Source organism: Pectinophora gossypiella, chromosome 3 (genome assembly GCF_024362695.1).
Source record: "Pectinophora gossypiella chromosome 3, ilPecGoss1.1, whole genome shotgun sequence".
Taxonomy (NCBI): Eukaryota; Metazoa; Arthropoda; class Insecta; order Lepidoptera; family Gelechiidae; genus Pectinophora; species Pectinophora gossypiella.
The window spans coordinates 11,389,979-11,412,025 of record NC_065406.1 but is presented as its reverse complement, the minus strand read 5'-3'; the positions used below and the strand labels follow the sequence as shown (position 1 = coordinate 11,412,025).

The 22,047-nt window shown below is 40.1% G+C and overlaps 2 protein-coding genes across 4 annotated transcripts in view; one reads left to right on the top strand and one right to left on the bottom strand.

The window, feature by feature from the left end:
• LOC126381688 (serine/threonine-protein phosphatase 2A regulatory subunit B'' subunit delta-like) overlaps nucleotides 1–22,047 on the top strand; it is a 237,631-nt gene that overhangs the window by 165,453 nt on the left and 50,131 nt on the right. The gene's annotated exons all lie outside the window — the stretch shown is intronic.
• Nucleotides 149–21,935, bottom strand: LOC126381656 (protein kinase C-binding protein 1-like). Of its 3 annotated transcripts, none has more exons than XM_050031118.1 (20): nucleotides 21,745–21,935; nucleotides 20,039–21,541; nucleotides 19,366–19,598; nucleotides 18,094–18,178; nucleotides 14,785–14,974; nucleotides 13,134–13,304; nucleotides 12,633–12,808; nucleotides 12,277–12,387; nucleotides 11,754–11,879; nucleotides 11,023–11,117; nucleotides 9,173–10,611; nucleotides 8,648–8,853; nucleotides 8,046–8,207; nucleotides 7,585–7,710; nucleotides 7,086–7,230; nucleotides 6,549–6,672; nucleotides 5,750–5,918; nucleotides 5,085–5,178; nucleotides 4,009–4,115; nucleotides 149–2,398 (listed from the first exon to the last, which is right to left on the bottom strand). In XM_050031118.1, the coding sequence occupies exons 2-20, from the start codon at nucleotides 21,536–21,538 to the stop codon at nucleotides 2,252–2,254; spliced, it is 5,406 nt and encodes a 1,801-aa protein (XP_049887075.1). In that variant the 5' UTR covers nucleotides 21,539–21,541; nucleotides 21,745–21,935; the 3' UTR covers nucleotides 149–2,251. The 3 variants fall into 3 exon arrangements, with proteins under 3 accessions (XP_049887075.1, XP_049887085.1, XP_049887080.1); XM_050031128.1 differs by having other exon boundaries at nucleotides 149–2,383; XM_050031123.1 differs by having other exon boundaries at nucleotides 14,794–14,974.

Genomic DNA, 22,047 nt, shown 5'->3' with positions numbered 1-22,047 from the left:
GGGGATCATTTCATCATGAAATAAGTGCCGAAATATATTAGAAACACAACACTTGTAGGCACATCTGTGAACATGGTAATATGATTTAGATTTTTTATAATGCAAGCTTTGTTTCAGGTAATTTTGTAGGGTTGTGCAATAAAGCAAATTTGTTATGGTTTGACTCCGACCATTTATTTAATGAAACTAAATTCCGTACCTTATTGTACTAGAAGCTTTTAACTGTACTGATAAAAATAGACACTATGTACAAAACCATACAGCGCAACTTTGCACAATCGATAGTGAAAGTCCAATTTCTTTCTTACAATGAAAAATAGTTTTCAAGACATAATATCGTGGTTTCTTCATCGTCTATTCAAAGACATACCTCCATTATGTAAGTTTAACAAACAAATAGCTTAAATAACAAAAATTGGATGAAACAAAAACATAACCACGATTATATAATTTCATTCATGCTGCAGATCGCGTTCGTTCTGTCTTAATAAAGAAAAAAGAATATTATTTTTTAACTAAAATACATACATCTTGAGTAACTTAAAATAGCAGTCTTAAAATTATTTAAAATAATACGTAAAATCACATACCAATGGTACACTTGGATAAACCAAAATATCTACTCACTAGCTTTACCATAAACAAATTGCGAATATTATTAAACTTATGGAAAATGTAATAATGAACAGTCACGATTAATAGCTAGTGATTATCATGAACGGCGTATGAATATATACATACATATACTTTAGTCTCTACGTATCCCGTAGCTTACATGAGTTGCGAACCCTCTATCGATATACAAGCGGTGTTATCAACTCGTTAAATGTCAGACTTGTCTATATTTTCAGGAGACGCACTCTGAATATGGCAACGTGTAGGGTCAAATAGCAACGAAATTCTCCGACCCGAGTCCAAGAAAGACAGGCAGTAGAAAATTACTATGAGATATCTGATAGATGTAGTGCGCAAACTACCATACAAATAGTTCTACAGCCATTCTACTCGGACCGGATATGAATTGGAGTAGTGTGTAAACACCCTTACACTAACTGTCCGCAACCACAGCAACCTACTAAGAACAGCCAATCCTCAGACATTCAAATATTTAAAGTATACAAGGGTTAAGTAAAATTACTTGCTAATTAATTTAATATTTACAGACAAACTAAGTATTACCATCACAAACACAATTCATTTCATTGTAATTATTATGACGGACAGACTTACAACTGCTTAGAATCTCCTTCCGTGTGGCTTGTAAGGTCGATGACCAACCTCACGAACCCTGGTGTCAGGGTTATTGCTTGGAGTTATCGACAGTAATTACAGTTTTATGGTATCGGTTATAGAAGGCATTGCCAAAAACAGGACTAAATGTATTCATATTGGTGCTAATTCCTGCAGACGCCATCTAATTTTACTTTAAGTTATACCTGTCATTTTCTTATCCGCTGAAAAAGAAAGGGACGGGTAATCGACAGGCATAAAATTTATGGAACACACGTCAATTTTAAGCAGAAATCTAAAACAACCGTATAAAAAATTTACATCGGCCAATAACCCGACAAAGTAGACAGCACGTCAAACGGATAGCATACCAGCGAGATGCCTATTTTATTCGCCTTCGCCCGGGTAATTTATTCGTTTTAAAATTAACTTGTTAACAATCATCCGTCCCTTTCCTTTTCGGTGGATAAGAAAATGACGGATATAACTTAAAATAAAATTAAGAAGTGTCTGCAGGAGTCGGGGCCATTATCGCTTATGCATTGTGATAACTGTATTGAAAACTTCAGGCTGAATAAGTGTAAGCCATATGTTTGAAAGATTTAACATCACAAACTATTATCAACAATGCGTGACCACGCCAAGCGGTCGTTTCTCTACTTTCAGACTGCCAATGTCAACAACACTCAAACGAAAAATTATTCATCATTAGACATCAACATTGAAACAGAAATCTAGCTGGTGACTAGTCCGTTCATAGTAAATTATCACTAAATATGAACACGCCTGTACTACATTGCGGTTTTACGTTCGTCAAAACGTTTGTTTTGACAAAAAAGCGTATTCGCTAGCATTTCACTATTTTCCCGATACTTTATACAACACGGAAATGAGCGCCGATCGTGTCCACTTCCTACTTTGATTGATGGCACACAACCAGCGGTTACTTTTCACAATTTGCGGGTTTTGTTTACCCGTTGAGCAGCAGTTTGAGTTGGGTGTCGTCGTGCGGCTGCCGGTCTCAGGAGATGTACTGCACGGCGGGGGCGCGGCGCGCCGGCGTGATGCTCGTGGCGCCGGCCGCGTTTGTCGCGCCCACGATTAGGTACCCGCCTGACGTCATCACCTTCTTGGCCTCCTCGCTGTTCATGATCTGCAGAGGTGAACACTTCATACAATACCGGATTAGTAGGGTCATATTTTTTTTAACTTCCAACTAATGTATAAAAAAATCATCATATAAACATAAAACGAAATTATCTCGAGGGTAAACCTACGGATGTGAGTGACTCCTTGGTATAAGAAAGCCATGTATGCTCAAAAGTGACAGCTAACATTTCAAGATTACCCCAGCTGACGTCATCCAGCCCTGCATTACCATTTAGTAAAAAATAAATTAACCTTTGCAAGGAAATTTTGAACTTTTAGTAAAAGATTTACTTAGTTTTAATATTTTTTATATATGTGACAAATAATAGTAATGAAATACATCAGTCAGTAATTCACTTAACTTTCAATAATAAAATTTACGTCCTTGGAATGTTGGAGATACCAATTTAATGGTAACACATTGGTAACACTTACGTCATCAAAGGGCTAGCAATGGCGGTTTGTCATAGTATTGAGCATACCTGTTCTTCTTATACCATGAGTGACTCTAACAACTTGTAGTAAACCATTAATTTGTTTACATGGAAGCATTTCATCTAAAAATCAATAATGAAATTTGACATTTGCGCATATAAAATTAAGTGCGAAATGGCAGCAACTATCAAAAAGCAATATTGCTGTTTTAGATGAATAGGCTAGTTTCCAACTAGTCAAATCAGTTACTTTTTACTAAACGTCAAAACAAGAAATTCAATGGAATTTGTATGAAATAGCACACTATGACGTCATACATAAAGCGACTTATTATTTTACGTTTTTCTTGATTAAAATTCATAGATAACTTAAATAAAAAAAATGATTTTCATTACTTTTACATCTGTCTTTATTTAGTAATCAGAATTTCATAATAGTATTTTATGCAACAGTTGTATAAGAAGGGTCAAAAAATGCGAGTGGCGTGAGTTGCGATGTGAGCCTTGGCGAACATCGCAATAAGAGACGCCACGAGCATTTTTTGACCTAGTTATACAACGTTGCATACAATACTTTTTCTACGACGACGTCATTTTTCCTTTTTATTTTATACTTTTTAGTGTTTTGAAACGAAACACAAAAATTTTCCAATTTATTTTCCAACGCGCGGGAAAATGGCGGCAAATGTATACTTTTTTTTATAGTATATCTATGGCACCAAACAAAGTAAAGGTGCCAGTTTCCAGGTCAAAAAAAAAAAACAACAACAATGCTTTTTTGGCGACATTATAGTACAGTTACACTTTGTAAACAATGCTTTTATAGGCCATAGAGCGTACACTTTTTCAAAGAGTTTAATTATGTATGTACTTATATTAGACTTTTTGGTTATTTAAATGCCAGATTAAAGTAGAGGAGTAGAAAAATTATTTTATTATATTATTATTATTTATTTATTAGTTTTTTTTTTTATTATTATTGAAGCTAGTGCCTAGTACACGACACCTAAGTATGTAGTATGTAGTCGTTACATGAGTCATGTCAGGGGCCTTTGACGGCTGAATAATAACCCTGACAGGGTGGACGAGGTTGGTAATCCACCCCATAACCCACACGATAAGAAGAGAGAACACGACCCAGTTGCTTCGATGTGGCCCTGTTAACTCCACAAATTATTGTGTCATTAGTACACACCTGCTTGTTGAGGATGAGTGGTGAGATCTGCGTCGACCCCGCCGGCGGTTTGAACGAGCCGACGCACTTGATCGCCTGGCTGCCAGTGTTGTCTTCCACCATGCTCACTGCAATGTACATACAACAATATACATCAGAACACAACTATATTCCCAAGTATACTTCGTTCACCTAAAACCCTACTATATTTATTTATTTAAAAAAGGTACACCAACAGCTTATATAATAAAACATTATAGTATTTTATGCAACAGTTGTATAAGAAGGGTCAAAAAATGCGAGTGGCGTGAGTTGCGATGTGAGCCTTGGCGAACATCGCAATAAGAGACGCCACGAGCATTTTTTGACCTAGTTATACAACGTTGCATACAATACTTTTTCTACGACGACGTAATTTTAAACGAAACACAAAAATTTTCCAATTTATTTTCCAACGCGCGGGAAAATGGCGGCAAATGTATACTTTTTTTTATAGTATATCTATGGCACCAAACAAAGTAAAGGTGCCAGTTTCCAGGTCAAAAAAAAAAAACAACAACAATGCTTTTTTGGCGACATTATAGTACAGTTACACTTTGTAAACAATGCTTTTATAGGCCATAGAGCGTACACTTTTTCAAAGAGTTTAATTATGTATGTACTTATATTAGACTTTTTGGTTATTTAAATGCCAGATTAAAGTAGAGGAGTAGAAAAATTAAATAAAAGTTACATCAGGAATTAGAATGTTACATAAGTCAATTATAGGTGCATACAACATTTGCAGTGTAAGACAACATAATCGTTTAGGTAGATAAGTAAATTATACAAATACCTTTATACAGATATTTAAAAATATATAAAAAGAATGTTAAATATTATGCTGGAGGACATAAATATTTATAAATTTTATCCTTATACTGCCACACATCTATATTTACAGTATAAACATTTCATACAAACTTGAATTTCGCAAAACCCATCTAAGTCAAATTCAAAAATATCTTTATCAGTAGGTAACATAGTCACTCATAGTCGCTTAAACACATTGTATTATTGTTTATTATATTAATGGTACTATCTAATTAGCTACTTACCAATAATGGAAGGCTTCTGTGTGGTCTGCTCTTGCGTGTAAATTCTCGACGGTGCCAACTTGCCCGCTGTCAGGTTCGGCGCAGCCGTGGTTTTCTATTAATTCCAAAGAAATATCTATGTAGCCGTGAGACGAGCACATCATCTCCCTAGCGTTATCCCGTTTATTCATAGGGTCCGCTTACCTAACCTGATGATTTGACAGGTCCGGTTTTTTACAGAAGCGACTGCCTGTCTGACCTTCCAACCTACGAAGGGAAAACCAGCCAAATACAGGTTAGGCCTCATACCTCCTAAAATGCATTTCTCGGGAATGTGGGTTTCCTCACGATGTTTTCCTTCACCGCTGAGCCCGTGACTATCATTTATGTTCCAAACATGAATTCGCAAAACAAATTCGACAATCATTGGTTTAGGCCTGTGCTGGATTCGAACCTGCAACCTCAAAGTGAGAGGTAAGCGTTCTACCAACTGGGCTACCACGGCTTCGAGACAACCACGCCATTGAGGTAAACCTAACTCAGCCGTTGGTGGGGTGCGGAGAGTTGCCGTTCTATACGTAGTGTTATGTTATTCCTTATTCTACGGCCGTGTATACATTATTTTATCGCGTGCCGTTGGCTCGCCACCCATGTGCCGTATAACAAAATCAAGTTCCAAATCTCACAGGCAGGCTATCAGGCGGCGGCTGCAGCCGCGCGTCGTCTCCGTCGTCGCTGCGTTGCTGCGTGCACACGGCGTAGTGCTGCGCCCAGTGCGCGCGCTGGCACGGGTAGTCGCAGTACGACGTGTTCCAACAGCAGTAGAACTGCGCTTCTTGGCTGCAGTTCGCGCACCTACCGCCCAAGACAATTCGTAAGAGCACTACACATAATATAAACAGCCTACTTATTAAATAAACAATAGTGCCTAAGATAAATTATGGAATCCTGATTACTTCTTCTTATCGTATGGATTGTGAGGTGGAATACAATTGAGCCGCCAAAGTCCCCTGACATGACTCATGTACCGTCTACGTACTTACATCAGTAAGTAGTTACCGAGACCAACGGCTTAACGTGCCCTCCGAAGCACGGATCATCTTACTTTTCGGACAATCAGGTAATCAGCCTGTAATGTCCTAAACAAACTATGGATCACAAAGTGTTTTTTTTGTTACATGTCCCGAACCTGGGGCCTCCGGATCGAGAGCCCAACGCTCAACCACTAAGCCGTTATATGAGTCATAGCGTCTCAATAATAACCCTGACACCAGGTAATCCACCTCACAACCCACACGATAGAAGAAGACTACTTGGAAAGTTGGAGTCGTCCATGGGTGTTCATGCGTATTTCTACGAGATGAATTCGTACGAAAACGCGTCCAAAGTACGACCGGACTAAACCTCCTAGCTTCTAAAGAAAATTAAGAGTAGGACATGATTTTTTTTAAAGTCGATTAAGAATATTATTTATAGATATCATACCACTGCTTGGTCTTGGCGAATTTGACAGCGGCGTCCAATTCGAGCTGCGACTGTCGTCGGATCTCGGCCACTAGTCGCAGCTTCTCCTTCTCAAACGACGACCGCATCTCCGCTGTTTCCAGCTCTGCCGGTTTAAAAACATTTAAAACATTAGTTTTAGGTTAACATTACAAGTTACAAGTTTTTAGGTTATGACATACCAGACCTCATCAAGCCTGGTTAAGTTCAATGAACACAGTGTTTTTTTTATGTGAATGGAGGAAGTGAGTGAATTCCGTGGTTTCTGCCTATCCCAATGGCAAATAGGTGTCGTAGTACATTGTCATTTTGGCAAACTTAATTTATTTTTTTATCTGTTTTATGGCCTTGGGATAAAGGCGAAGCCATGCAGCCATAACACTCACTTAAATTTAAATGAATTAATACTTATGGTAAACGAAACAAACACTACAATTTTTAAAGCTGTCACACTAAATGTAATGGCATGCCAAATATAATGCTTCGTATGCCAGAATCGATACTATAATCTATATGTACCGTGGTTGTGTTTGATCTCGTTGATCTCCTGCTGGTGCTGCCACTTGACCTGCTCCAGCTTCATCTTGAGCGCTGTCAGGTGTGCGGCCGGCTCGTCCAGCTTCTCCAGCGAGTCTTCTAACAGCGTTCGGAAGAAATCTGCTATCTGAAACAGTCAATAACAAAATCAAAAACCTTTTATCCAGACTTTAAAATATATGCAGAATGTTAGTGACACTGTAATGAATACTAAGGCGGATGATTCAGCTCATGATTCTGAGTTAATATCAAATGGATTTTTTGTCGGATGCTGTGGGCTAAAATTACCATAGAATGCTCTCCGAGTAGAGACAGACGCAGGCGTTGCAAACCTAGACGGAGGTGGTGTGTCTTAGATGACGGTGTGGCTTTTCAAGGCTGGCCAGAGGAAGCACTGGAGAGAATCGTGGAAGAAATGGAGGGAGGCCTTTGCCCAGCAGTGGGTGATGAAGAACATTGATGATGACGATCGTTTACTTACTTTGACGGCGTTCTGGTTGAGTTTGGCAGTGAGCGGGCCCACGGTGGAGGGCGCGGGCACATTGCCCAGCGGCGCGGCCGGGTCCAGCGGGTGCACCAGCGCCGGCCGCTGCTGCAGGCGCGGCGGCTGCAACCACACATTAGATTACACACACTACTTCGCTTAGAGGGTTACGGTAAACTCCTAGTCAAATAGTTACTAGTCAAATCAGTTACTTTCTCTTCAACATCGAAACAAAAAATGTCTATGGAATTTGTATGCAAACGCAAGCCGTAAAATCATACAGATAGTGTATTGTTATTAGTGTGATGTGTATATTGTTGCGTGTTTTTAGATTAAATTCCCATCTCAATATTCCTATAAGTAGAAAAACTGCAGGCACTTTTCGGGTTTGACTGGTTCCCAGACTTTTCGATGAGATGTTGGTTATAGAAAGAATTATGGTGAACACCAATATTTACCTCTCTCGGCGTGCTGGTCTCACTACTTGCTCTATGCGGTGTATGTCCTCCACTTGCTGCGGACACAGGCACAGGGACAAGCTGGCTGGTATTGGACCCAGCTATTGGCAGAATCGGCGATCGGTCGGCTAGTCCATTCACCATGGGTGGAGACGGCGCGCCCTGAACAAAATACAATGAGATAATGACATTTACACTAATACCATAAAACGGTAATCTTTGTTATAAGAGGTAATCTCTGAAACTACTAAGCCGATTCCAAAAATGCTTTACGGAAATTTAGAGTTGACTTTTAGGCTTTTTTCACATGAGCGTCTTATCTTGACCTTTTCTCCGCCTCCTGCCACAAACGCTTCACCGATAAAAAACGCTAATTGAAAAGCAGCCCTAGTAGCCTCTGGCGAATCGGAGTGGAGTAGCCCTTTACTATAATGGTGATGTATAGCTTCTAGGGGATCCTTGGGGGAGGCCTATGCCCAGCAGTGGACGTCGTATGGCTGATAATGATAGCTTCTAGGGCCATGGCCACATATATTTTTCCTGCAGCTACTAATCCTGGGCCACACAGATAAACATTTTTTACTTTTGACTTTGATACTGACATCTACGCCGCCAACAGAGAGCACAGGCTGCAGACTGAACGTCCACTGTCCGTTGACGGAGGTGATGAGTGGCATGGTGTGCACGGTGGTGGGCACGCCCTGGACGCCCTGGCCCGTCGCTCCTGACGGCCCTATCGGCCCCCCCGCGCTCGACGGGAACGACGCCGACGGGACCAGCGCCGTGTTGCTGGAGCTTGTCGCGTTCGCTGAAAACGAGTGTAACTTCAGTATATACTTCTCAGTTTTATCTCCTCAAAGAGAAAAGTTCGAAAAATCTGATTCGGACAGGATCAGGATTCGGGAGCTGGTACACTTAGCTACCATTCTCGTCCGAATTGTCAATAGCTGCATTGGTTAGAATCCCTTCGAAATCAGAAATTTTAGATATTTTCTCTTCGCAAGTTTTCGTTTTTGAGTTTCTCTGATTCTCAGCACTATCTGGCAAAAGAGCCTCCGTTGAAAACAATTTATAGAAGATATTGTTAGGATCAATTGAGCATAAGAGAATACAAGCAGATGGCTGACCTGTGCTGGTGTTAGTGAGCGGCGTGTGGCTGGCGGCCTTGGCGGCAGGCGCGGCAGACGCGGCGGGCGCGGCGGCGGGGCGGGCGGCGCGCGGCGGCGCCTGCGTGGCGGGCGGCTGGATGGGGATGTACACCATGGAGTTCTTGCTCGTCAGCTCCGAGCGGCCCTCCTCCGGCTTCTTCGGCTGCGGGAACGTCTTCTTGGCCCGCGGCCGCACCGCTGGCGGCTGCGGCGCCGCTTTCTGGTTCCGCGCCATCGGCGTCACCACCACCTTGTTTATCCTTACTTCCCGTAGATTAACATTTCCCGCCGGCGGATTCACCGGCCTCAGCTTGAACGCGTTCATCAGATCCATCTTCTCCTGCATCTGTCGCTCCGTGTCCTCGTAGTCGATCGGCTCGGCCTTGATCTCCACCTCCACGTCGTTGTTCTCCCTCAATTCCTTCTCGGGCGGTGACGTCATCCTCGCGAACGCTCTCACGCCGACCCTCCCGACGGACACCTCGTTCCCTCCCTTCAACTTCTGCAGTTTGTTTACCGCTTCCTTCATATTCCTTACGTTATCGGTACTAGTAGGTGTGAAAATACTTGAGTCGGACGTCGCTTCTACAACTGTTTCTGTTGATTTTGCTGCATTTGGACTGCTCTGCGCTGTCGCTGAGAGACTTCGAACACTGCTGATAGTAGGTAGACCTGCCCCGCTGCTTCCGTTGTTGGCTGCTCCTCTCGCGATCACTGCTAAGCTTGTGTTATCGTCAAATTTTTGCCGGTCCTTCGAACTTTTGCTACTGTCTAAGCTGCTAGTGTTTGATTTGTCTGCATCAGGCTCACTGCTTTTACTTGCAGTGCTAGTTTCTTTTGCCTTGTCTTTGCTAGGTGTTTCATTGGTTTTATCGGCCTTTTTCTCCGCAACCTTATCAGTCTTTCCTACATTACTGCTATTCAAGGATTTATTTTTAGAATTTCTACGCTTCTGAGATTTCTTATCTTCGTGCCGTGTGCCTTTCTCCTTTTCGGTGGAAACGGATTTCTCTACTTTATTAGCTTTCTGTTTCGACGGCGGCTTCTCATCGTCTTTGACTAGGTTGGGTTTGGGGCTTATTTTAGCATTTCTCATTACTTTCGCTATCGATATAACCCTTATTGGCGTTACTTTAGGACTACTTTTCTTTTCGGCCACGCTGGTGGACGGTTGACTCTCCACCGATATTGCCGTGGGTTCTTTTGATTTAGCTTCTTCTTTAATTGATAATTTTTGTTTCTCATCTTTAGAATCTCTTTCTTTTTTCTTCTCGTCTGTTTGCCTTTCAAGCCGTTTTCGTTTTTCTCTGGTGCTATCTATTATGGTGATTACAGCTTCTTCTAATTCCGAGCGCCGTCGCTTTCTCGACGTCTCATTTTCTTTACTTTGAGGTGTATCTACTTCCATTGCTTTGTCCCTGGAAATAACACAAAGATATTGAGTGTGATAGACTTGTGTGATTAGTAAGTAGTATCAATACATAATAGCAATAATTACACGTATTATCATCTTTCTTGGGTTATGCCGCTTTCACAGGGTCTGATTACCTGTCTTGAAGATAAGATTTGACAGGTTCTGTTTTATACAGATACGACTGGCTGTCTGACCTTCCAACCCGGGAAGGGAATACCAGCCTAATACAGGTCAGTGGGTTTCCTCGCTATGTTTTCTTTCACCACTGAGCGTGTGATAGTCATATATAATCTAAATATGAGTTAGAAAAGTTTTGGTTCGGGCGCTATACTTGTTTGAATATGTGACCTCATAGCGGGAGTCGAGAGTTCTTTCAAGTGGGCAACCAAGGCTCTAAGAATTTGGTAGTACTCACTTGCTCTTGTCGAGTGAGAAGTCATCCTCTTCACGGGCAATGACGGCACCGTCCGCCATCTTACGAGACGGCACTTGATCTTCACCCTCGCTTGTCTCACTGTAAGTTTCATTTACAAATATTAAAATTACTGAATTATAATTTTAAATACTAGACTGAGGCATTATTGCAACGCAACATGTTATATTTTCAAATCAAATTTATTTTATTGAACACACAGACAAAAAACATTTTAAAGCAATACGCGAGATTACAGCAATAGGCTAGTTTCCAACTAGTCAAATCAGTTACTTTTTACTAAACGCCAAAACACGAAATGACTATGGTATTTATATGAGAAAGCAACATGTGACGTCATAGGAAAACGAGACAAAATGTACATTTTTCTTTATTAAAATTCATAAATAAGTTAAATAGAATAATTAAACCGTTTTTTGTCACCTTTACATCCGTCTTTATTTAGTAATCGGAATTTCTTAATTTATCTTTGACATAGGAAACTACCCAATTGGCGGCCTTGTACAGCTATTTCTTCCAGACAACCTTCTATTTTGTATTTTAATTCAGTAAATAGTGTCATACGCGCGGGTGAAATTCATATATTCTCTTTTTTATATCGACAATCACACTTGTCTAATAGTGTCTGGATAACCGGGCCTTACAAGGTAAAGACAGTCCACCGTCTAGAAGAGGAGATTTGCAGGTTATTTGAGTCCTTGATAAAATAATACTTGCCCATCGTTACCAGATTCCTTAGAGCTTTTAGAGTTGGACCTGCTCTTGTTTTTGTCCATGCTCGGTGAGTTCCCAGGCTTGTCCTTCACTGGAGATCTCACTTCGCCCTCAAATGATGGTATCTGAAACACGAACATTGATCGATTAGAACTATAACACCTTGCGAAATGACGTAAATTCAAAAATGTTACATTGATTTTCAACAAGTTTATCCATTGTTTTAAGTTTACGCGGTTATTATCATAATTAAAACACATAATAACGGGTTCTTAGCGCGTTTAAAGCAGGGATATGACACTCCCGATATTTCGACACTGTTGCAAGTGCCATGATCACGGGATGACTGATGAAAGCGGTAAAAACCCGTTATTATGTGTTTTAATTAAGTTTATCCATGATAATTACGTTGAATAAATGATTCTGATTTCTGAGTCTGTGTAAAACGAGGTGTTTTGTAAGATTTCTTCAGGGTGTGCCACAGGCCTGTGTGGAGGGGTATGGAGAGAAATAATAACTTACCATCATTTTGAGTTGTTCATTTAACTTTGTTGGATCGAATTGTGTTTTGAACGGTGGATACACGAACTTCCCGTACTTGCGGGATATGTTACGGATGTGTTGTTCGGCTTCCTGTAATAAATCAACATAGAGTATTGAATGAAACATTGCATTAAGTTACTTTGTACATTTAAGAGACACCTACAGAACATAAACAGCCAATACGAGGCATGGTTCCGGGCACACACTTACCGTCAATCGTCCCGAGGAGATATACTCCACTGCGGGTTGATGGAGGTGGTTTAGTAGCAAACTACCGACTCGCCAGATTTTCCAAACTTGGCTTAATGATATGCCTAAATGAAAGTAAAACAAACCTGCATGCTATCTAAGATATCCTGGCGTTTGCTGCGGAAGTTGTTGGGGTCCTTCTCGGAGTAGAGAAAGCAATCTCTGGCGGGCACCCAGGCGCGGTCGTGCGCTCCGAAGAACCGCACGTCCACCAGCCCCGCGCTGCCCACGGACATGCCCTTGGCTGGCCAGTAGGGGAACCCTGGAGTACATCAACGTATCGAGGATAAAATCTAGTGCTTTGTGGTGGGCCACACGGTTACGTGTTCCCAACTTGATCGTTTGTTTACAAACCATCCAGCGAAAGTTCGTCTGACTCATCTGAAGAATGAGATATTAAAGAGACACAGAAGGTACTTTTGTATAACGAAACAAAATCCAAGTACCCACATTACCCTAATAACCCTGACACAAGGGTTGATGAGGTTGGTAATGTACCTCTCAATCCACACGATAGCAGAAGAAGTACCCACATTTTGCGTGAGAATAAATAAAGTACTTAGGACGTTATAAACTGAAGGAGTTACCTTTGAGTTTCGCCCAGAGCAGGACGTGTGGTGTGGAACACACGTCGGTGAACCAGGTGGGGCGGCGCGCATGCGCGGCGGCGTAGCACTCGGGACACGCCTCGATCTCGCCCATCTCCGCGCGACATGACCTCACCAGAGCGCGCGCCCCGCCAGTCAACTTCGCTTGCACTGGAAAAGCATAATCGAAATCATAGCACTTCATATACAGGGCTGTTTCACCACTCATAAACTGTCTAAAAGCCATTTATCGGGATTTTAATTATATCTGTTGGTAACAGACGATCGTGAGTGTATAATAGCAGTACTTAGTATCTGCCAGAGTAATAAAAGGCTATCAAACACTTATTAGCGTAGTGAGACGGCCCTTAATATTCAAAATGAAATAGAAAAGCAAAAATTAAACGCAATGTTGTGAGATATTGTGCAGCGCCTTTCAGCTTACTAAATATTGTTTTCATTACTTCTCCCGGTATTATAATATAAGCCTTTATTTCTGACAGGTTTTTGCATTATAGTCATCTTTATAGTGTGTAACATTTGTTTTTCTAATAATACATTTTTCTCCAGGTATTACGTGTCAAACCAGCTGTATTTGTTTATAAAGTGTTAAAAGACAATTTAATTAAAAATGGGGAACCATAACAGAAGAAACAGGTCAAAGGTATTCTTATTCTGGCATAATATTTACTAACAAAATCAAACAGTGACAAATTTTGTGTGAAAAATCACTCACTATCAGCATTCTTACTTCGGTAAGAGGTAAAAACTAAAAAAAGAAACCTACGACAGCGGGTACCTGCTTTATTACGGTTTAATTTTTTAAACACTCAATCCCATTCCACCTAATCATTGGCAACTTGCTAGCTTATTTTATACGCTTCATATAATAGAAAGAAAAAACACATCATCATCACCAGCCCATTAACGTCCCCACTGCAGGGGCACGGGCCTTCCCTATGGATGGATAGGGAGATCGGGCCTTTAACCACCACGCGGGTCCAGTGCGGATTGGTGGTTATTAACGACTGCTAATGCAACCGGGACCAACGGCTTAACGTGCTTTCCGAAGCACGGAGGAGCTCGAGATGAAAACTTTTTTTTTGTGGTCACCCATCCTATGACCGGCCTTTGCGAAAGTTGCTTAACTTCAACAATCGCAGACCGAGCGCATTTACCGCTGCGCCACCGAGCTCCTCGAAAACGGTTGGCCACATGACAGTTTGCCCAGTGACGTCACAGTATCACTTAAAACCTGAGAGATAGTAGGTATTTGGTTATTACGATGCTCAATCATGGCCGCCCGTGTTTCGGGTTTTGTAATACACAGATAAAAAACGCATTCTTATTTTGTAAAAGTAAAATATTTAAAAATGATCTCAATTATTGTTGGATAATTATCGTTAAATGATAAACTATCATATCCGACATAATAATATTTCATATTTTATTGTTAAAACTGTCAAGTAGCCTATTGTCAGAAAAAGCCGTGAGTAAGGCTTGCGTTTCAGTGAACCTCCTAGTATTATTGAAGACTATATCCGACACATTCATTTATTATTTATATACAATCCAACAAATACTGTTAGTGAACTCGTGATCAAGCAAAAGCGAACCCAGCAACACAAAAAATAAGGAAAGGATGACCAACAATTCTCACATGTGTTGAATATGATGCTGTTGTGCAGGATCCACTGCGCGTCGGCGACGAACGCCTCCGTACTGCCGTAGAGGCCCTCGTTGATCTGGGCCCTCATTTGTGTGAGGTCCATAGGGTGGACCACGTACTTGTCGTAGTCCGGGAAGGAGGTCCGGTCCACTGGGTGCACGAATGGCTCCACCTTAAACATCAAAATGAAGTCACATTAAAGAATTTTCTTATTTATTTTATTCATAAGATATCCAACAGCAGTTTTACATGTAAAGTTCTGCAGTATCTAAATTACACAGTGAATCTTCTATCGTCCATAGCATAGTGCACAGTATTTCTTGTATAGGAGAGAAGATAGTGTATCGATAGTGTGTGTGTCTGTGTAAGTAGTGTAGTGAATGTCCATATTTAACAGCATTTGTAGTGTTAAAAATAATAAAGACTGATGAAAGTGGAAGGCTGTGAAGTAAGCCAATTTACACCTTATGTTTATTTCTTTTGTCAATATGTATAAATAAAGATTATAATATCAGACGGCGATGCGGCTCATCATCTATCACGTTGGTCTAACAAAAAGCTAGTTAAGGTGTGGATAGTTAGTTTATCTTGCAGAGGATATACCTCTGACTATTATTTATAATTTGTTATAATAATAATCTCAGTCATTAAGTAGGTCATAATTAATAATCTCAATACATACTCAGTTATGGCGCCCAAACATGGCCGCTAACGAAAGAGCACATTTATAAAATTAGAGTGGCACAACGGGCTATGGAGCGCGCCATATTAGGCATCCACCTAGTAGATCGTATACCAAACGTCGAAATTCGGCAACGCACTAAAGTCGAAGATGTAGGTATACGAATCGCTAGGCTTAAGTGGAGATGGGCAAGACACTTGGCAAGACGGGACGATAACAGACGGACTAAGGCTGTTACTGAATGGTGGCCAAGGGATGGTATGCGATATCGAGGCAGACCACCAGCCCGGTGGTCGGATGACATTGTGAGGTATGTCGGAAAGCAATGGATGAGACTTGCACAGGACCGGAAAGGATGGCGTGCAGTGGGTGGATACAGGCTGGGTAAGATAGAATAATCATAACGCATGTGTGGAGTTCAATGGCCTCTGAGCTACTCCTATAAGAAACAGGCGTGATCTTTGTTAGGCTAAGTGTACATGTATTGAAGCGCACTGACGCATATTTGTGTGGGCGGGGGCGCCTAACACATACTCGAAATGCTCTACTTTAACATCGGAGCGATTCTTTTTTTACAAAACTGACATACCTACGCAAAATAAAAAATAAATAAAGAAAATCCACATCACACATAAACATTATATGCAAATTAGTTGTAAGTACATGACTTAATAATATTTTACTATCTATTTAAATAATCTCATAATATTTTACTATCTATTTAAATAATCTCATAAATTCGATTCAATTAATAAACCAGCATTATCGATTCATTCACCAATTTTCAAACGACCTCTGTGGTTGAGCGTTGGGTTCACGATCCTGGGTTCGATTCCCGGTGGGGAATAATATTTTACTATCTATTTAAATAATCTCATAAATTCGATTCAATTAATAAACCAGCATTATCGATTCATTCACCAATTTTCAAACGACCTCTGTGGTTGAGCGTTGGGTTCACGATCCTGGGTTCGATTCCCGGTGGGGAATATCACAAAAATTACTTTGTGGTCCCTAGTTTGGTTAGGGCATTACAGGCTGATCACCTGATTGTCCGAAAGTATAAGATGTTCCGTGCTTCGGAAGGCACGTTAAGCCGTTGGTCCTGGTTACTACTTAATGATGTAAATAAATAGTCGTTACATGAGCCACGTCATGGGCCTTTGGCGGCTCAATAGTAACCCTGACACCAGGGTTGATGAGGTTGGTTCTCCACCTCACAACCCACACAATAAAAGAAGACCAATTTTCGAATTATTAAATTAATTCACATAATAGCAACATGGTATCTCAGAAAACATCGCGTGATCGTTAATTTTATATCGCGTATCAGCCAACAACACAAACCGTTGTTGGTTTGACACAAAGCCGAAACTTCAATATACATATCTGCTAATAGGAAAGCATGACAATATATGAATCAAGAAAACTGCAACACACACGTTGACAGACGTGTATACTGTACGTGCAGATGTTTATTAATAGTTTAGAGCGAGACGGGAGATCGGCGCGTCGGTATTGATTGCCAAGCCAAGCAGGCGGGTTGGAGCGGGATGGGCTACGTCACGCGGTTCGTAGATAAGTAGCAAGGTCACCGCCGCCCCGCCCGCGTACATGGTAATATCTGGTGCTCGCCGCTCGGTATAAACTCGGGTGAAAGTACCGCTCCGATACACACTACTACATTATTGAATGCGACTGCTCCCTATTATTGCGAAGTTCCTTTGCCTGTTTATTGAATATACGCCTTGTAACAAGGAATGTGATATCCGTAATGTTATAAAACGAAACCGCTTTGTTTGCCCGTATAGGTACCTACTAAAAAACCGCTAGACGATATTTTTTTATTATTTACGTAAGTATGTACCTAAAATGTTCCTAAAACTATATAGGTAGGTTTAGGTAAATACCCCGTGCTTTAGTCCCTGAAATCGCCAACTAGTATCACACACAGTCATTATGACTCGTACATACATAAAATCACGCCCGTAATTCCTAATAGGGTGGGCAGATCCACAAATAATAAGAAAGTAATCCTAAAATGGCGATGGATATAGTACCTAGACATAAACATATTATAACATAGACAGCCTATATACGTCCCACTACTGGGCTCAAGCCTCCCCTCAAACAACTGGAGGAGGTATGGAGCATACTCCACCATGCTGCTCCACTGTGAGTTGGTGTTTTACGGCTAATAGCCCAACAGGCTTAACGTGCCCTCCGAAGCACGGAATTATCTTACCTGTTCGAACAGTGGTAATTGCCTTCGTGATCTAGTGGTTAGAGGGTTGGGCTCACGATCTGGAGGCCCAGGTTCTACTGATATTAAAAATAATATATAAAATGTTCATTATATGGTTCATATGGTTCATTATATGGTTCAAAACATTATTTGGTTCATAAAGCCTATTATGACTTAACAGAGTTTCTCAATAGCATAAAATTAGGATGACGACAATATAGCGATGTAATTTGTATATTGTTATGATTTTATTGTGATGTAATATTGAAATATTGTAAAGTAATCTATATAATGTGTACTCATCGAAATATTTGTTGACGTGTAATATTTATTATGAATAAAGAATTGAATTGAATTGAATTACCCCATTGACTTCCATCATCCGGTCTAGTGCGTGTCGGAGCAGGTCGCACAGCATCCCAAGGGATATCTTTTTCATGGCCGGCGATCTGAAACACACGACATAACCTCAAACCTTTTGTTATTTGTAATATATTCAATAAAACGGAATTTGCATTTTTATCAATCATAATTTGACATGACATAAAACCATAGGTAAAAACATAGATATACCACAGGTCTCCCCCCTAAATCTTGTAGTTAGCTACTATTGGTTGTTACTGAGGTCTGCAGCATGTGGTCGACATGACTCTTGCAGGTCTCACCACCATCTGTTCTCACCAGTCAATCAAATTTTGACATGACATAAAACCATAAGTAGAAACATAGATATACCACATTACTAAACCACGTCCTGGACTTCCTTACAATAGTCTCATTGATATAGTATCTCTCCTATACTCCTTAGCGGCTTACGATCATTCGAACTAAAGACCCAGAGCGGCAGAGCGGAATTACCGTTCTATACACAGTATTATTCTCTATTCTATGACGAAACCTAAATATTTACTATTATGTAGATACTAAGAATGAGAATCGGAAACCTGGTACTGTTATACTAGCAGTAAGTATATTCTTTTGACAAAATAGGTATTTCAAAACATCTGATGTTGTCTTTGTTACCTACCTACAAAATAATAATCAATAAATCATTGTCTTTTGACTTCCTTTGTTTAAAGCATCATTTTCCTGCACAAAATGTAAATCATTTCCTTTACTGTCAAATTCTCGACCTCAAATGCAGATAACCTTAAATACAACTAGGAGATTACAACACAAATTGATAATAACTTTAAGAGTCAGAAACAATTTTTTAAAATTTGCTAATAGCATTAACTACTTGGATAGACAAACAGAAACCATTTGAGTAAATCAATAAGGCATTTATTTGTATGATTAAACATATGGCAGAACATGATTTAATTATTTAGATACTAGGAAATTAATTAATTAGGTAGGTATAATGAAGTTACTTGTTCTAGTACCTAGAACAAATTACATAAAAAGTAATGCCAAGAACTTATTAAAACAACCTAGTATTTTAATTAGGAGGTAGTTTCTGCAATCTGAATATATACCTACTAAATAAATGGTTACTTTCATTGTGACTAAGCTCGGTGAACTGTGGGTACTTAGTTCAAAATGTGATGGATGTACTTAATGTTATGTTACCCACTATGTGCCAGCTATTTCAGATTCTGTTTAAGCTGGATCTTCCAATGTTAAAATTACTCACCTAGTCTCCGAGCTTTCTGCCTGCAGTATCATCATGCACTCAGGGCATACCCAATTCTTTTCTGAATGTATTCTGTTCCGTTCTGAGCCTGAGAGGCATTTATAATGGAACGAACGTGGACACACTGAGCACTGCAAAGGAGGGTGCACCTTTTCGTTGCCTGATGGTTCCACTGCCCAGTGACACCGCCAGCAGTATGGATCTATTCGTAGCTTCTTATCTTTGTCTGCCACCTAAGAAATACAAGAAGTTTTATTAGTTATAATTATGGAAATAAATTCCTTTTTGGAAGTTGGTTAACAAAGTTGAAGTTGACAATCCATTTCTATAAAAATAGGAAGATTTTGTTACAAGAATTGAGTATAATAAACAATATACAAGTTTAATATTTTTTTAATTAAATATTAACTAATATAAGAAAAATAGTGGTTTTATAAGAATGATCTACCATCATTAAAATATCAAATAAATTATTCTAGTCTTTGTGTACAAACTGTTTGACAAATATAGACAACCTGTGTCCATTATGTCAAAACTCAATACACCCTCTTTTGTTCTAAACAAAAGAATTACCAAAAAGGAATTTTGCAGTAGCAAAAAATATATAATTACATATCTACGCAAGAAGTTTTTAATATAGAAATATGGCCATAAATAGATACATTATACTCACATCTTCATTTTCTATGTCAGTCTTCCTTTTCTTAGCACTACTGGGTGCCAGTTCTTTCTCTGTATCCTTTAAATTACTGTCAGCTTCAGCATCTGATAGCTCCCCTCCAGTCTGATTTTCCACCTTTTGTACTTTACCAGAGACAGAATTCAGGAAACTCTTCACTTTAGACACAAACTCCGGGTTCTGGGACCGCATAGACCTCTTCGCCACAGTCTTGTCAGATTTTTCACTGCTGTTACTTTTCTGGGAGTTGTCACTACCTCGTCTTACTCCCTGTATTTTATCAGCTTCTACAGATGCATTTAAACTTGTGTTAGAAGTGTCTAATGGGGTCCTAGACTTCCTAGTCTTACTTGTAAGCTGTGTACACTCACTGATAATTTTAGATTCTTTAGCAGAGTTGATGAGAGACCTCAATTCTCTACTGATGTTCTTGTGTTCCTTCTCAGATACATCAGAACTAGTTTCTACTTGTGAGTCATTTGAAGCTTCTTCAATTAAGGAGATTGTTTTACTTTTGTTGCCTTGTAAAAGAGTGTCCTCCATTTTAATGCTATTATCTATGGGTTTTTCTGCATCTAATGGTGTACTTTGTATTTTAGGTGGTGATTCTTTAGTAGTCGGTGTTTTAACCATCTGCTCCTTGATTACAGTGGGTTTAGTCAGAATTTCTTTAGCTGGAGTGACTTTCGATGGTAGTTCCTTGATTGTAATTGTCTTATTTGGTAGCTCTTTAGGTAAATTTGTTTTCGATGGAGATTCTTTTACTGGAATGGATTTACTTGGCTGCTCCTTGGAAGGTGAGGTCTTAGCAACTTGTTCCTTCACAGAAGAGGATTTAGTTGGTTGTTCCTTGAGCACAATCACATTGGCAACCTGCTCCTTAGGGGGAACCTGTTGATCTTTTACTGGAGATTGTTTAGCTTCAGTTTTCTTTGTTAATGTAGATTCCTGTAACTGAGGATCTTTAATTGGAGAGTTCTGCACAAGTTTTTGTACTTCAGAACTATTAACAGAATTATTTTGAGTATTTTTATCACTGTGCTTGCTTGGGGATTTGTCAGTTTCTGTTTTGCTTGTAGAATCCACAGGATTCTCGGGTTTCTCAGTAACAGGTTGTGAAGTTTTATTTGATGATGCATCTTTACTTGCAACCTTTACAGGTGGAGTCTGAATGTCCTCAGACTTTAGAGGAGACTTTTGAATGGTCTTTGTTATCTTTACATCTTTAAGCGGAGATTTTATAGTTATCCTTCTGATTGTGACCTCTGGATGTGAGGTATTAGGCACAGGTTGGTTGGAGACACCCTTGTCAGTACTTTTGGCTTCATATACTGGCCTGTTTCTGTTAGGATTCATGTCTTCTTCCTTGACGGACTCCACCGTGATGACGGTCTCGACATTGCGATGCGAGCCGGTTACTTCCTGCACCTCCTGGATGTCCTCAGTAGTGGACGACACGCCGGTGTCCATGTGCGCCTCTGAGTTATCGTCCATCACCTGTTAAAGAAACCACTTGGTATTTTTAGCCTGACCTTTGCTGATCAACAGTATTGGTTATAACAGTGGAAATATGCGACAACCTAACAATAGACGTCTGAATATTGAGGGAACCGGTCATTACCCAAGCTCAGCCACCCAACCAGCTACGTATGTACCTACTTTCAATACATACAGTCGTACAAATACAACCACGGACTTACCTCGCGTTGTCAATCTAAATACGCTCAGGAACACAAACCCCTCTTCGCCCAGTGATTATTTCGCATACAGACACTACTGCTAGTTTGTTAACCATTCACATCTGTTATATTTACCCGTAATTATTATTGAAACTCAGAAAATATCATAAAACGATAGAATTCACACATCGCCATCGCACGTATCATATCTCGAGTTTGGTTGGTCAGCCGTCGCACAGATGGAGCTACATTGTGGTTCGTTATTAGCTCTATCTCGTTCTTTTAACTAATCGTATCTCACTTTCACTTACGTAAAACTGATTA